Source organism: Numenius arquata, chromosome 1 (genome assembly GCF_964106895.1).
Source record: "Numenius arquata chromosome 1, bNumArq3.hap1.1, whole genome shotgun sequence".
Taxonomy (NCBI): domain Eukaryota; kingdom Metazoa; phylum Chordata; class Aves; order Charadriiformes; family Scolopacidae; genus Numenius; species Numenius arquata.
This window is the reverse complement of record NC_133576.1, coordinates 134,647,919-134,663,936: the sequence shown is the minus strand read 5'-3', so window position 1 is coordinate 134,663,936 and position 16,018 is coordinate 134,647,919. Positions and strand designations below refer to the sequence as shown.

At 45.7% G+C, this 16,018-nt stretch overlaps 1 protein-coding gene across 4 annotated transcripts in view; it reads left to right on the top strand.

Moving 5' to 3' along the window:
• Nucleotides 1-7,707, top strand: part of PICALM (phosphatidylinositol binding clathrin assembly protein) — a 73,046-nt gene extending 65,339 nt beyond the window's left edge. For 2 of the 4 annotated variants that reach the window (XM_074152793.1, XM_074152783.1), the window contains 2 exons: nt 5,100-5,202; nt 6,191-7,707. In XM_074152793.1, the coding sequence (XP_074008894.1) occupies nt 5,100-5,192 (93 nt within the window). In that variant the 3' untranslated portion in view covers nt 5,193-5,202; nt 6,191-7,707. The remainder of the gene's footprint in view (nt 1-5,099; nt 5,203-6,190) is intronic. The other 2 variants (XM_074152813.1, XM_074152803.1) reach the window with 1 other exon arrangement.
• Nucleotides 7,708-16,018: the final 8,311 nt, after the last annotated feature.

The following is a 16,018-nucleotide window of genomic DNA, read 5'->3' as shown; positions in this document are numbered from 1 at the left end:
TGAGTAATGTGCTCTGGGCAACCCTGCTTTAGCAGGGAAGTTGGACTAGATGATCTCTAGAGGTCCCTTCCAACTCTGACAATTCCGTAATTACGTATCCTCCGTGGTCTTGCAGAAGGCGGTGTTTAGAGCAGAATGAAGGTGCTCAACAGCTACACAGGCACAGAGATCTCTGTTTCTGAAGACAGATTTTTGCAGTAGGAGAAACATTTAAAAAAAAAGGCGAGGGAGGATGGACGACCTTGGACATCTTCATGCTAATTTCAGAAAATATTGAGATCGTTAAGGCTTTGTTGTGTTTGTGAACTGGAGTTGGAGGCAGAGCCAAGTTTAGTGGCAGATTGGAACTGCGGTATTAACAGTGTGGTTTTAATTACCAGGCGTATGTTTCTGTGGCAGAGTTCACACTGTACGTTGTGTCTCTGTTAGAAATGTGTAATGTATTGGGACTGTATTTTGATCTTACTGTGAAGAGCTCTGTCTGTAGAGGTGCCTGTTCAAAAACACGTATGTAAACTTCACTAAAGTACATGTTGGTTTAAGTGTGATTTTGGGACTGGAGTGTGGAGGGAAAATAATTCAGCAGTGGGTTGGAAAGGAAAAGAGCCTCAAAGCTCACTCCAGTGCCCGAATCTGATCCTTTAACTGGGGAGGCTTTGCTGTGTGCTGCCAGTGGGCAGAATGTCCATTTTCTTTGCTAAAACAGATCTATTTTTTCATTATTTTTGTGCTTTATCTGAAAGGGACGCTGTTAGCTTTCTTTAGCTAGAAGTGCAGCTTTCAACTGATGTTCTCTTGGGCTTCTGAGAGCTGCTTTGCATTTCCACTGTCACTTCAGACAAGTGATCTGGTATCTTTCATGTGGGTTTTATACTATTTCAAGGGGAAAAAAATGTGTTTACAAGACTTTAAATAGAGAACACGTTAAAGGATTCTCAAGGATAAGAGCGTTTCTGCGATTCCCAAAACATCAGTTTTGAAATGTCCCTTTAAAAAAAAAAAAATTAAATAATCTGCCTACCTGCCTAATTCGGTTATAGCCAGGTAGGTCTGAGGAGCTGGGTGAGCCTTTCTGCTTCATTTGATGCTGCAGGGCTTGGTCTGGGTTGAATCCCAGACGCTGTCACAACAGGAGAAAGAGGAATTAGTCACAAGTGAGGTGTGCAGAGCTCTGTTTATTGTGCTGATCTGACAACGCGTTTGGCTCCTGTGAGAGTTAAATCGGATAGAAAACACACCCATTGAATCAGCAGTTGCTGTGTGACCAGGAAGGGTTTCCCCGAGACTCAGAGTTGTCGTCGTTGGCAGGTGTTGGGATTTCAGAAGCCTGATACCAATAAAGCAACCGAAATGAAACACAGGCTGCTGCGAGCTGTTCCCCAGACGCAGCGGGGATGGCACGCACTAACCTATGGCCACAGAGGGGAATTACGTTATTACACTAAACTTACTGTATGTTCAGTCTTGAGGGTCTTCTGAGAGCATATTTGTCTGTTTAGGTTTAGTTAATATCCCTGTTGTGCTAGAAATAGGAAAATAAAGAAATAAAAATGTGTGCTCTTGGTCTAAGTAGACAAATCGTAATGACTAGATGATCTTAAAGGTCCTTTCCAACCTAGACAATTCTATGATTCTATGACTTATGGTTAAGGCACAGGATTCAAACTGCCTGCATCCCACATGGATCCCGGGACACCAGAATTGTAATTCAGGTTTTGTCCGTGGTGTCATCACTGCCAAAAAAAAAAATTGTTTTTCGTATTTACATCTAAAGCACCAGATTCTATCACTTACCTCCAGTCTGCTGATAGATCTTGGTTTCTGTCTACAGTAAAGAAACTTGAAGGCACTTAAAAGCATAATGACAGATACGAAGTTGTTGCCAAAATATTATATTGCCAAGCTGTAGTGTGTTGGGAACTCCTCCTCTGCTTTGTACACAGACTGGAAAAAGAGGCATCCCGATGTTGTCCAGTTTCTTGAGAATTTAAACTGCTGTTCCTGACTTGATACTCTTAAGGATTTGTCTTAATAAATACACTTTTCTAATCTCTAGACATACCTATTTTGCCTCTTTCAAGTGTTCTGTTTACGTGCTTGCAACTGTATTTCTAATTGTTGCTATCAAAAGCAAGGGTGGTTTGGTTTATTTTAAGGGCAAAATAATTTGAAACAATTGAGAGTGAGCCTAGAACAGCTGCTGCTTTGAAAGGTGCGGGAGTTATTCATGGTTTTAAAAGAAACTGGTGTGTACCTTTTTTTTCTTTGAAATTGTTTCTCTTGCGTTAAGGTCAGTGTTTCCCTCTTGAGAAAGGCAATTATGGTTTTCATCACGATAAAATCGCGGGTTTTTCTCACTGCAAAATATTATATCGTGATAGCCAGAGCAGCGAGAATGGGCAGCGAATGGTCTGATGAACCCCAAAAGGAGAGAGCTCTGGGAGGGGAAGCAGCTGGGTCGTGAAAATTTGAAGGTGTAAAATAGAATAAGGAAATTACTCAGCCTCTTGCCAGCCTGTGTGTGAGCTGTAACGCTGCGGTTGTTAACGGCACTGGATTGTACCGAAAAAGCGATAGCAGTGATCGCCTGGGGAGGGGGATGAACAGGTAAATGTGCAAATAAGTTCGATGGTTTTACGGGGTGTTTGTTTGGTTTGGGGTTGTCTTTGTTGTTTTGGTTTGTTCGGGTGTTTTTATTTGAAACTGGGGAAGAGGAGGCTATGAAGTTCAGGACACACGGCAGAAAGCAGACTTTACAGGTCCTCCTTCTGGCACAGGAATCCTAAAATATATGCTAAAGCAGCCTGACAGACTCATTAAATGAGAAACCAGTATCTCGTTAATGATGGGAATGGGCAAAACACTCACTTGTGGATGGGTTCTTCTGCGTTACTGTGACTTTGGGGAGGTTTTGTCTTTGTTGGAAGCAGCGCGAAGTGACGACCGGTGGAGGCGAGACCAAGCTTTGGGTCTGATCCAGCGCAGAACATCGTGTTTCAGATCCCACGAGCGCTGGGCAGTAAAGGAGACACGAAATCCACAGCTCGGGGGGGGTTAGCGCTAGAGAGAGTGGTGGCCAGTGCTCCTGTCTTAAATACTTCTCCTTAGAAACCTCTAAGGTGGGTTCTGGTTTTCAGGTATATTTATAAGTGGTGTTCGGGATAGATGTGATGTAGGAAACTTTAATTATACTTTCCATGTTTTGGGGGTTTTTTTAGGCCTCCTTTGTAATAATTAGAGGAATTTCATTAAAACAGGTAGTTACCGTAAGGTACTGTGTTTTGTCTGGATTTGGCTGGGGCATTTAGGAACTAGCACTGTCAGGTTTTTTTCCCAGTATTTAACCTGAACAGGGTTCACGAAGCGTCACCCGTTCCTGGTTACGTGTTGATGTGACACAAACGAGAGAGCTCCAAACCTACCAGTCTTCCGCACTGCTTTCAAACCGGGACGGTACTTTGGACTTGATACCAGTTGGAGATTTGCCAACTCAATTTAACGGGACTTTTAACGTGTGAGTCCGAGTGTTTGACCACAAAGAGGAGGAGAGTCTCCTGCCATGGAGTCTCAGCAGAGAGGCCTGGCTGAAGTGATGACTCCGTTGGGATTTCTCCTTAGTCCGGCTCAAATCCTGGAGAGTGTGTGTGTGGGGGTGTGAGCTACAGCTTTCCAAAGGGAAAAACCCAGTTTAAAAGGGGAACTTCCGACATCCTGAAACCGCTTCTCAAGCACTTCCCATTCTGTCTCATGACTCTTCCATAGTCTGTCTGTGGGGACTGGATCCCAGTGCCCCACTGGGAGTGGGGTTTCGGGAGGGAGGTAGAGATTCCAGCCCAGGTAGAGTGTGCTGATCCCGAAGGAAACTCCTCCCCACGTGGTTTCTGAGATGGACTTTAACGTGAGAAATTTAAATTCGCAGTGGCAGTATTTGCACTCTGGGCACTTCTGCGAGCAGTTCCCCTAAGGATGTTCCCCGTCAGGCGGAGGTTGGCAGGCGGTCAGCACTTCCAAAAGAAATAACGTCTCCGGGCGATGTTTTTTTTTTTTCTTTTTCTTGCAATGGGCATGAAGCGCGAGCGTGCGCTGGTGCTCAGGGACTCCGGTACGAGCAAACTGTTAAAGCGACGGAATCCGAAATGGAGAAAGTTGTCTGGTTTATTTGTAACTTCAAAAGCGTGCAAGCTCTACGAGGGAGGAGGGCAAGTAGAATTTAATAAAGCACCGTTTATAACTGGGAAAGCACTACCAAAGAAAAAAAAGGGCTAAAAAAAAAAATAATAATAAATTGACAAATAGCAGATACTGCTACAACTGCAGCCTGCAGATTATCGGTCCTTTCCAGCAGCAGCAGCTGGGAAAGCCAGTATTACCTGCTTGTGAATGATGTGCTTTATAGGGCTGAGTTTGTAGTGTGGTGCTTTAAACGGATGGCTACAGGATGTGATTTTTGGTAGTATGGATAGTATAGAGCATCGCTCTCAGTCTCCAGTTCTCGCCTAAAACCGCAGCAGTTGATTAAACTCTCATCCATTTATTTTTTGCCTACTCCCGGAATATATCCCATGTTCTCCTAAGCCCCAAATTGACAACTATCTGTTGTCTGCTCTCCAGCTTCTTTTTATACGCATCCTATTTTGAAGGGAGAAGATGCTGGGAGCTGTTTCTCCTGGAGAAGGCACCTGGGAAGCTGCCGTGCTCTGGCTGGACACCCAGCCTCACCTCTCCCTGCCAGTCTGTAGCGTTGCCAGTAAAGCGGGGAGAGTGGGAACCTGTTCCCCAGGAGTGTCAGGCTTAAGGTTTCATAAATTCTTTTGAAGAAAACTGCTGTGAAAGTGCGAGGTTATCTGCTTATTTGGCAAATTCCAATTGGAGTTTCCTTTCTGGAGAGTCATGTCCGGCTTGTTTCTGCATTACACCGACCATTGAAGAGACTTTCTGTTCTCCATATGATCAAACACCTCGTTTTAATAGTTGATTTCTGCCAAGTTTGCCTCTTAACCTCCCCCTTGTCCTTTCATTACACGTTCCGCTTTCATATTCTGTCATTCTGAGACCTTTTTTTCTTTTTCTTTCCCTTTCTCTGTCGTCTTTCCTGCTAGCTGTCTGCAGCATCCAGCCCTTCCAGTCAGAGTCCTCACAGAGCCTCAGGAAAGGATCCCTTTGCAGAGCTCTCTCTCCAGGATTTCTTGTAGAACAACTTAGGTATTGTCCGTTATTCTGGGGAGATGCTGGTTTTTGTAATATAGAACGAAATCGAAGTTCTAATTGGAGTTTTATTAACATGATTAGAACTGTTTCTGATGGAAAATAAGTCACGTTGAGTTGGAAGCACTGTGGAAGTGACTTGGGAACTCTGTCTGTGTAACTGAGGCAGTTTAAAGGCCTGATCAAGTCATTTTGCTTCAGTCCTTTGGAAATCAAGTTTTCTGGTTCCTTCCTGAACTGCGAGAGCCGCCACACCGTGGTCCTTGGCTGCAGCTGGGGAGAAGGAACTGGTACTTCCTGGTATATTTACCATTCCATCGGGAAAACATTTAGGGTTCGTGGCTTTTGGCAGCCCCCTGACTGCTGCTGGCGTCTGCTCCTGCCCGTCACCAGGTTCCTTCACCAAAGAGTTCACTTTATGCAGAAGGTGGCATTTGGTTTCACTCACGTGAGGGTTAAATCTTGGTACCGATGTGCACTGGAGTTCTGTTCTTCTTTAGCAAGCGGAGGCGGGTGGAAATTACGTACTAAAATGAGTGAAAACACGAAAAAATTCAAGAACGTAGTGTAAAGAAAGAGGAGGCTTCATCGCACACAGCACCTGCTTCTCTTGGTGCGGTTTCTGTGGTTCAGCGTGAACGGGGACGTGGAGTTCTCTTCACAACGATGTTGATCCGTGTTCCGCAGCCGCTGGTGACAATATTGCAGGGGTAAATAGGAGGGGGGGGGGGGGGGGGGGCTTGTTTTCTTGTTGGACAAATCATCTGAATGCAAAGGGTTGTTCCAAAGGCTGGTGTAGCTGGAAGAACATCCTGATGGCTTTTGGTGGTTTCCTGGCCCTGATTTTGTAAGATTTTTATTTCTGTTTGAGACTTTCAGTTCTTGGGGTAGCTTGGGCGTTTGAAGACTGGAAATGTTTGAAGAAAACAGAGTGAAGTCCTCCTTCTGTTGGATGTTAACACGAGGCTTTTCTTAATCTTTCCAGATTCAATTTATGTAACTGTGTTAGAGGGAAGAGAAAGGAACGTCTCCAAAAAGATGTGCTCACCAGTTAAACCCCCCCACCTCCGGGAAAAAAAAATAATGGACTTCAGTCTCTCAAACCCTCCTCTTCCATGAAACGGACGCAGTGAAACGATGAAGAGCAATGAAGGAACCTGGGACAACTCCATCAGAAAACATCGATACGCGATACAAAGCCAAGAATTGCCGTGAATTAAGACTCAGATCTCTCTTCTGTCCTGGTGACTAACACGTCAATACTTTCATCTTCTAATATCCATAATCGGTAACGTAAGAAGAGAAGCCTTTATTCTGGAAATTGAGATGGGTGTTTGGAAACGCTGTCTGGAACGGAGCTGTGTCCTTTACCGTAACTCGAAAGAAGACTTTGGGCCGGGGCCGGGTGTCAAATCCTAACTCTTAATTCTGCAGTTACCTTTTCTTCAGTCCTCACAAACGTAGGCACAGCAGTAATGGAAATTAACTTTTTTTAAAAATTATATATTCAGTTTGCAGTAGACATTCCTTATGTATTATTGTTTGTATTTATTTATGATTATCAATTTAACATTAATATTGTATCAAAAAAAAAAAAAAACCTCCTTATGAAAACGAGTATGGATGTATACAGTATGTCTGATTTTTATCCACAAAGAATGAATCTGATTCAGAATGCTTTTCAGCTGACATACAGAGCACTAAATATTTTAAAGGTCTGAATCTAATGAATTCTCAGTATATATGGGAATTAGGGAAGAGCTGTAAAACGCATTAATCCTTATAGTCAATTCTGTGCCTAGGATTTTGCAAGGGAACAGTTAACTGACTAGAAGAAGCACTACATTTTTAATTCAGCATTAGTGCGTTGGGAAGGAACTTTATTGCTTTGTGCTTGGCATGTCATTATTTTTACATTTGACATTATAAGGCCTTTCCAAAATGAATGTGAGGAATTGCTTTCACTTTAAGACTTTCCTTCTTTTCTGTAAAAAAAAAAAAAAAAATAAAATAAAATTAATTGAGGCGGTGTGTGTTTGGGGGTGGGGGGAGAAGCCTTTTCATTTGGCTTGTGCCATGTTTCTGGTCACGTATCTTTTAAAATCAAAAAAAAAAAAATGAAAATAAGGGGGAAGTAGCTTCCTTACATGTGTCTAGTGGGTATTTAGTTAACGAAGAATTAAAGTAGCACTGTTGATCGGTGCTTTGTGTAAATACATCCTAACTTTTTGGGTGGAGTGGGGCCTTCAGAAGGATAGTCGTTGATATGAAAGCAATTCTGGACATGAGTTGAGCATACTTGCTGCATTGTCTCTGCAGATTCTATTTTTGTTTAAAATATTAAAATGTACGTTAGCAAAAATGGGTGGATTTTCAAATAAAATGCAGCTTCCACAGAACTTTTGTTACGGTATGAAAGTCTGAGGTGCTTCTTTTCTTTTTTTTTTTTTTTGCTGCTTAAAATGTGCACTGAGAATTGCTTTGTTTACTTAATAAAATACCAAATGTATTTCATACGTGCATATTGTATTGCAGGAAGCGCAGCACCGTGAAGCCGTGAGGGACGTGACCTAGAGAACACCTTCCCGGTGGTGCTGTGGTAGAGACGGCCTTAGTCCCGCAATAACGAGTTATCTCATTAAGAGCTGGATTCCCTACTTAATCTGGTATTTCACCATCTTCTAGTTTTTCAGAATATTCATGGCAATAAACTTGTACTGTTTATAACTGAGCAAGAAGCATTAATGCGCCAAAACTCAGCACTCGGCACTGGTGAGGGCACACCTGGAGGATTGTGTCCAGTTTTGGGCACCTCAATCCAAGAGAGATATCGAGGTGCTGGAGCGAGTGCAGAGGAGGGCAACGAAGCTGGTGAAGGGCCTGGAAAACAAATCATATGAAGAGCGGTTGAAGGAGCTGGGACTGTTTAGTATGAGGAAGAGGAGGCTGAGGGGAGACCTCATCACTCTCTACAACTACTTGAAAGGCCACTGTAGAGAGGTTGGTGCTGGTCTCTTCTCACAGGTAATTAATGACAGAACAAGAGGGAATGGCTTCAAGCTCCAGCAGGGTAGGTTTAGACTGAACATTAGGAAAGAATTTTTCACAGAAAGAGTGGTCGGGCATTGGAACAGGCTGCCCAGGGAGGGGGTTGAGTCACCATCCCTGGAAGTGTTTAAGAGCTGTTTAGATGTGGTGTTGGGGGATATGATATAGGGGAGAACTTTGTAGAGTAGGGTAGATGGTTGGACTCGATGATCCCAAGGGTCTCTTCCAACCTAGACGATTCTATGAAAATTACAGGAGAGATGAGGAGGGACACTTTATCAGGGAGTGGAGTGATAGGATGAGGGGTAACGGTTTTACACTGAAAGAGGGGAGATTTGGATTAGATATCAGGAAGAAACTCTTTACCGTGAGGGTGGTGAGGCACTGGAACAGGTTGCCCGGAGAAGCTGTGGCTGCCCCATCCCTGGAAAGTGTTCAAGGCCAGGCTGGATGGGGCTTTGAGCAACCTGCTCTAGTGGAGGTGTCCCTGCCCATGGCAGGGGGGTTGGAACTCGATGATCTTTAAGGTCCCTTCCAATTCTAACCATTCTACGTTTCTGTTCTATGAAAATAATTATTTAGGTACCTTCCCTCATGTTCCAGCAGAAGGTAATGCTGGGGGAGCTTTGAAGAGCTGGCTCGGACCCATTGGCTGCATTGGGTGCTAGTTTTGAGGACAGGGAGCTGCGATAGAAATGGAACTCCCCTCTTCTCAGTGACCTGAGCCTTGTCCTGCAGGATGTGCATCATAAACCGATCAGTACAGAGCAGGAGACTGACAATTTCTTTCTAGGAGCATAAATTAAAAAAAGCCTGAAACTATTACTTTTAGAGCATATAATGCGCGTGCCCAGATCTGGGGAATCTCATATATAGTTTACTTAAATCTTTACTTTCCTCCAAATGAGGCTTTCGGCGTGGGACTGTACCACCAGAGAACAACTTCTTTCTAGTTCTTGATTTCACTCAGAATATCAAAAAATGTGAATTGTCTGAATCGGGGCTCAGCCAGAAAAATGGTGCACGTTGGTGTCCCATTAGCTAAATCGGTGACTACCAGGGTACATATTGTTCTGAAACACAGTCCGGAACTCAAGAGAAAAGTTAAGGTAGGCCTTCCTCTTCTTCCACCTCCCCTGTAGCCCGGTGCATTGGGTTATGATAAAACCAGACACCAGCCTTGTCATCTGTGTGATGCTGCACAGCAGTTTCAGTCTCTGCTTTGAGGCTATTGACGGAACACAAAGCTGCCGCCTTAGTTCTTACATCTCTTTGATCCCTCGCGCCCCCTCTGTGGGGCTGTGGACTTAAGGCTGCAAATCAGGCAGGTGCCAAAAATCCCCAAACACACGCAAACACCTCTTCTGCAGGGACCACAGAATCATCACAATGATATGGGGTTGGCAGGGATCTCTGGAGATCATCTAGTCCAACCCCCCTGCCAAAGCAGGTCCACCTAGAGCAGGTTGCACAGGAACTTGTCCAGGGGGGTTTTGAATGTCTCCAGAGAAGGAGACTCCACCACCTCCCTGGGCAGCCTGTTCCAGTGCTCTGCCACCCTCAAAGGAAAGAAGTTCCTCCTCATGTTTAGATGGAACTTCTTATGTTCAAGTTTGTGCCCATTTCCTCTTGTCCTGTCACTGGGCACCACTGGAAAAAGACTGGCCCCTTCCTTTTGACACCCACCCTTTAAGTATTTATAGGTGTTGATCAGGTCCCCCCTCAGCCTTCTCTTCTCCAGACTAAAAAGACCCAAGTCCCTCAGCCTCTCCTCGTAAGAGAGATGCTCCGGGCCCCTCATCATCTTTGTGAGGGATGAGGAATCCATCTCTCATCCTTCTCACAGTTGTGCTGTTCTTTGTCCCAGCTGCTGCACAGGTTAAGCTTCCTTGCTGGAGGCCTTGCTCGTAAACCTTGCTTTTGGTTTACTCTTCGGAGACAAACCTGCTTGAGAATTTTCCTGAGGATTATTTTCCTATTTGCTTTGTTCCGAACAAGTCTGTTTGCTTTCAGTATTGCCAGAATAACGCTCAGTTGTAGCTTAATCTAAAAAGCGTAGCTCCTCGATCTGTTTCTTCTGAATTACTGGCTGTTTTCAATCGGGGGGGGCTTGTGAAAGCCTGATTCTCCTCAAAATCGCTTTCAAAGGCTGTTTAATCTAGAAGAGCGAACCGTAGAGGAGAGAGCCGCCTGCTCCAAGCGAGCAGTGGGGGACACAGTGCTTCTAGAGGGTTGCGGTTCCTTTTAGAGCTTTGTGAAGGAAACCGATGCGTCAGAATATTTTTAATTTTTCTTTTTAATCAGAGAATTATATAATTAAACCAACCGGATTTACCTCTTGAGGCAATTACCGTTGCCAGAACCAGAACCTGAGCAGCGGGTACCCTCGGGCGTTTTCTAAAAGCCCAAATGTAGAATCTTCATCTGAAGACAATTCTAACTTCTTTGGCTGCTTCCGTCCTTTGTTTCAAAGTCACAGATTGAGCTGTTCCCTGCGGTAAATGGACGGTACCTCAGGAAATGTTTTAAAAACCGCTTTTACGTGACATCAGATGGTCCGTTCAAGCAGCTCCGGGAAGAAGTCACAGACTCTCTCAGCCGCCAAACAGCCTTTCAGCAAGAAGAAGGGACAAGGTGAAACCTCGCATCTTTTATTAGGGAAAAAGCGCCTGTTTTCAGAGCCTGGTGTGAATGTTGTAGCGATACAAATGAATTGCAACCTGAAAGCCGTGGCATAATTGAGATCAAGATTGTGGCAGAAAAAATGAGAATCGGGTGCCAAAAGCACTGGGAGAGATAGGAAATGCTGATGGGAGCAGGAGATTGACAAGATAATGTAAGGGTAGCGAGGAAATGTGCTGAATGCAGAAGAAAAATCCCTGTTAATGGGAGCGTATGTAAACTCAATATGAGCTTTCTCCTTGGCCCATTGACCTTTGCTGCGCTCACGCTGCAGGGAGAGAGCAGAAGGAGTCTTTACATCTTTAGCTGAATTTGCCCAGCAAGAAAAATCTGTGAGTTACTGGTGTTTTCCGTGTTCAAACTGAAGAATGAAGGTTCTTGGCCAACCAGACCAGGAGAATGAGTGAGGAGGAGAGAACCCTGAAGAGGTTCCCCTGAAGGTGTAACGTTGCTGCCGCCCACTTGGCAACCTCTTGTATGTGAAGGCTGAGTAAATGCTGTATCCATTTCACTTGTGGGAGAGGACTTCCCCCAAGGTAACGAATCAGTCTGTGAGTTGAGAGAAACGTTTTTCACTTTTCACAGAATCACAGAATGATACGGGGTTGGAAGGGACCTCTGGAGATCATCTAGTCCAACCCCCATGCCAAAGCAGGTCCACCTAGGGCAGGTTGCACAGGAACATGTCCACATGGGTTTTGAATGTCTCCAGAGACAGAGACTCCACCACCTCTCTGGGCAGCCTGTTCCAGGGCTCTGCCACCCTCAAAGTAAAGAAGTTCCTCCTCATGTTTAGATAGGACTTCTTATGTTCAAGTTTGTGCCCATTTCCTCTTGTCCTATCCCTGGGCACCACTGAAAAAAGACCGGCCCCATCCTCTTGACACCCACCCTTTAAGTATTTATAGGTGTTAATCAGATCCCCCCTCAGTCTTCTCTTCTCCAGACTAAAAAGACCCAAGTCCCTCAGACTCTCCTCATAAGACAGATGTTCCAGGCCCTTGATCATCTTTGTAGTCCTCTGCTGTACCCTCTCCAGCAGTTGCCTGTCCTTCTTGAACTGGGGAGCCCAGAACTGGACACAGTGGTCCAGATGGGGCCTCACCAGTGCAGAGCAGAGGGGCAGGATAACCTCCCTCGACCTGCTGGCCACACTCTTCTTGATGCACCCCAGGATGCCATTGGCCTTCTTGGCCACAAGGGCACATTGCTGGCTCATGGTCATCCTGTTGTCCACTAGGACTCCCAGGTCTTTCTCCTCAGGTGCTCTCCAGCAGGTCAGCCCCCAACCTGTCCTGGTGCATGGGGTTATTCCTTCTCAGTTGCAGCACCCTATGCTTGCCCTTGTTGAAGTTCATCAGGTTCCTCTCTGCCCAACTCTCCAGCCTGTCCAGGTCTTTTCTTTCATTTCATTTCTTGCTTCTCTGCCAATTAAATTTCTTGAGGCGAAGATCAAAAAGCCTTGGAACAAACGGCCGACTTCCTTAAGAGTTCTGTTGTTCCAGCCCATAATGGCACTGAAGAAGTGTTGGATGGAAGCGCGTTGCTCTGGATATCCGGCAGCTGCAGGGCACGAGGAGAGCTGAGGTCTGGGGTTGATTTTCAGAGCATAGATCTCTGCTTTGTTCACAGCCGTAACTGCTCAACTTCCCCCTACCAGCCACAGCGATTGCCCAAGTATCCTTTTCCTATAAAAGCGTTATTTGATATAATTTTAGCCTCTCTCTGCACTTCGATGGCTAAAAGTGAGGAAAAGATCCAGCACCATGTCAAATCCCAGCTTTCCGTGGCTCAGTGGAGATGTTTGATGGGCCGCAAATGGGAACGGTCGTTGGCATCTTGTTACCGCATCGTGTCCTAAAACAACACGGTGTCTGCGGGACTCTGCAGTGTAGTGTTACAGAGAAACAGCCTTACTCCTACTCTGGACTCAAAATCCAAGGGAAAGTCTTTTTCAGAGGAACATCCAGCTGCAAAACATCAGTGGCTTAAGACTCTAATACCATTAGATTCTCCGTTCCTTGCCTGTCACTACACTGTAACTTTTCAGTCCATTAGCTTCTGCCTTGACCTTATTCTGGCAAACTCCCTTTAGCCCACAGAAGCGGCGCGTTTAATAACATCTCTCAGAAAGCAGCCAAACAAGAACAAATGCTGCGGAACAAGCCTCCTACCCTCATTTCCCAAAACACACAGGTCCGAACCTGTGGAAAGATTAGCCTTGTTATAAAACCTGCATCGGAGCCTGCAAACCTCTCGAAATCCAGCCCGAAAGTTAAGTAACCCACGTTCCCCGCAGGTCGGGCTGGGGAGAGATCGTACTTGCACAGCCGGACTATAAAGCAATATAATCCCATTGCTTGACTCCAGAGGGCGATTGCTCAGAGAGGGTTCAAACCAGCATGTGCTGAGGTAAGCAGCTGCTTTCATCTCTCCAGGGGATGCAGGCTACCAGCCCACCCCACCCCGCTTTTTAGGCACCTGATGGATTGATCTTTCTCGGTTCCAGCCCATGGGCTTCAGCTCTATTAAAATGGCTTTTATTGCCGCACACTTCCACGCAACTTGGGTGATGCTCGTATTTCTGTAACTTCGAACTTCCAGGGAACACTTGTGAGGTTTCTTATATTGTGTTCCAGTTAAATACATAACTCCAGCTCAACGGAGGCTTTGCTTGGATTGAAGTTGTGGAGACACGTGGACACTTTTCTGCCTCTTGTAGCCTAACTAGTGCCCTGTAATTGTCTTCTGCAGCAGAAACACAGTAACGAAAAGGTATTTCCTAATGCTGGGAATTTAAGGGTGACTCCTGAGCAACCTGCTCTAGCGGGAGGTGTCCCTGGCCATGGCGGGGGGGTTGGAACTCCACGATCTTTAAGGTCCCTTCCAACCCGAACCAGTCTATGATTCTTGTTAAGTTTTAGTCTAACTGGAGCTGTGAACCCCGGCTCCCATTGTTTAAGTAGGAGTTGGAAGCATTGGCCGTGCTGCCAGAGAGCGGACTGATCAGCCCTCTGTTTTACAACACGTTGCTCATTTCTGAGAGATTTTGCCAGTAACAGAATTATCAAATCCAGATGCCGCGTTTGCTGAAGACCTTGCTTTCTCCATATAAAAGCCTCATGCTGGCTTTAATGCTAATCCTATAGAAATCAAGGGGATTTGGGACACTTGACTAAATATGTTTTGCTACAGGCTGTTGCTTCTGGCTTGCGCAGGCTGCCTGTGGCTCCTACCCTAATTAGCATGGTTCAGATTTCTTTTTAACTCCCTCTCATCCACACATGCATTTATGGTAAAAGGCTGACCAGTGACTTGAAGAGGTGAAGTTTCTTTTTTCCAAGATGCACATTTACGTTGTGCTGCCACACGTCCTACACAAGGTGGTGTGTGTTATGGGCATAAGCAAGGAGAAGCCTGGAGATGGGCCCTACATCTACATCCCTGGGAAACGTAAATGCCCTTTGGGGAGCGGTGGGAAGAAGGAGAGGCCTTTCTTTAACTGAAAAGCCGTTCAGCGTAAGCCATATTTTAATTCCGTGACTAAACGAAAAGCTAAACTAATCACTGAGCAGAACTAATCTCTCTTTCAAGTAAGCCATATCATGGGGCTTGCCCTTCACTCAGCGAAAGCCGGTGTAGTGGAGGGGAGGCTTCTGTTGTGCTGAAAACACAACCAGCTCGCAGGTACGGACCCCTGTTCTCTCAACACTTGAGCACTGAGAGTCACCTCAGTCTTTGTGGTAACTCAGCTGGGTTAGAGCAGGGACACATCCAAACTGAAATATTTAACTGTTTAGTACATGACAGAATCACAGAACGATATGGGGTTGGAAGGGACCTCTGGAGACCATCTAGTCCATCCCCCCTGCCAAAGCAGGTCCACCTAGAGCAGGTTGCACAGGAACATGTCCAGATGGGTTTTGAATGTCTCCAGAGAAGGAGACTCCACCACCTCCCTGGGCAGCCTGTTCCAGTGCTCTGCCACCCTCAAAGGAAAGAAGTTCCTCCTCATGTTTAGGTGGAACTTCTTATGTTCAAGTTTGTGTCTGCTATCTCTTGTCCTATCACTGGGCACCACTGAAAAAAGATTGGCTCCGTCCTCTTGACACCCACCCTTTAAGTATTTATAGGTGTTGATCAGATCCCCTCTCAGCCTTCTCTTCTCCAGACTCAAAAGACCCAAGTCCCTCAGCATCTCTTCGTAAGAGAGATGCTCCAGGCCCCTAATCATCTTTGTAGTCCTCTGCTGCACCCTCTCCAGCAGTTCCTTGTCCTTCCTGAACTGGGGAGCCCAGAACTGGACACAGTGGTCCAGATGGGGCCTCACCAGTGCAGAGCAGAGGGGGAGGATAACCTCCCTCAACCTGCTGGCCACACTCTTCTTGATGTGCCCCAGTATGCCATTGGCCTTCCTGGCCACAAGGGCACATCGCTGGCTCATGGTCATCCTGTTGTCCACCAGGACTCCCAGGTCAGCCCCCAACCTGTCCTGGTGCATGGGGTTATTCCTTCTCAGTTGCAGCACCCTATGCTTGCCCTTGTTGAATTTCATCAGGTTCCTCTCTGCCCAACTCTCCAGCCTGTCCAGGTCTCGGTGTATGGCAGCACAGCCTTCTGGTGTGTCAGCCACCCCTCCCAGTTTTGCATCATTAGCAAATTTGCTACATGATGGTACATTCCATCCCTTCGTCCCTTACCTGCAAGTCAAGGAAACAGCTGCTGGGCAGGAACATCTGACCTTGCTTGGAAAGTGAAACAATGTTTGCGCTGAAGCACAGGATAAGCCACGACACTGCACAGATACAGGTTGTTTAAAATGGTTTAAGTTTTTCACAAAGCTTTATTCCAAACAGCTGATTCACCTGTCAAGGATTTAAATCAGATTATTCAATGCTTTCAGTTTCTAAGTAGGAAATGCATATGTCAGAGACTTCCTTGTGCCCGTGGGAAGTAACTGCATTGTGCACTCCTCATGGAGTGTCCGGGATGTGCAATGAGTGGAAAAACCCCCACTGACTCAGTGCACTAAGATATCTGTTCACAGAAACTACCCACAAACCAAAGATACAGGGTTACACAA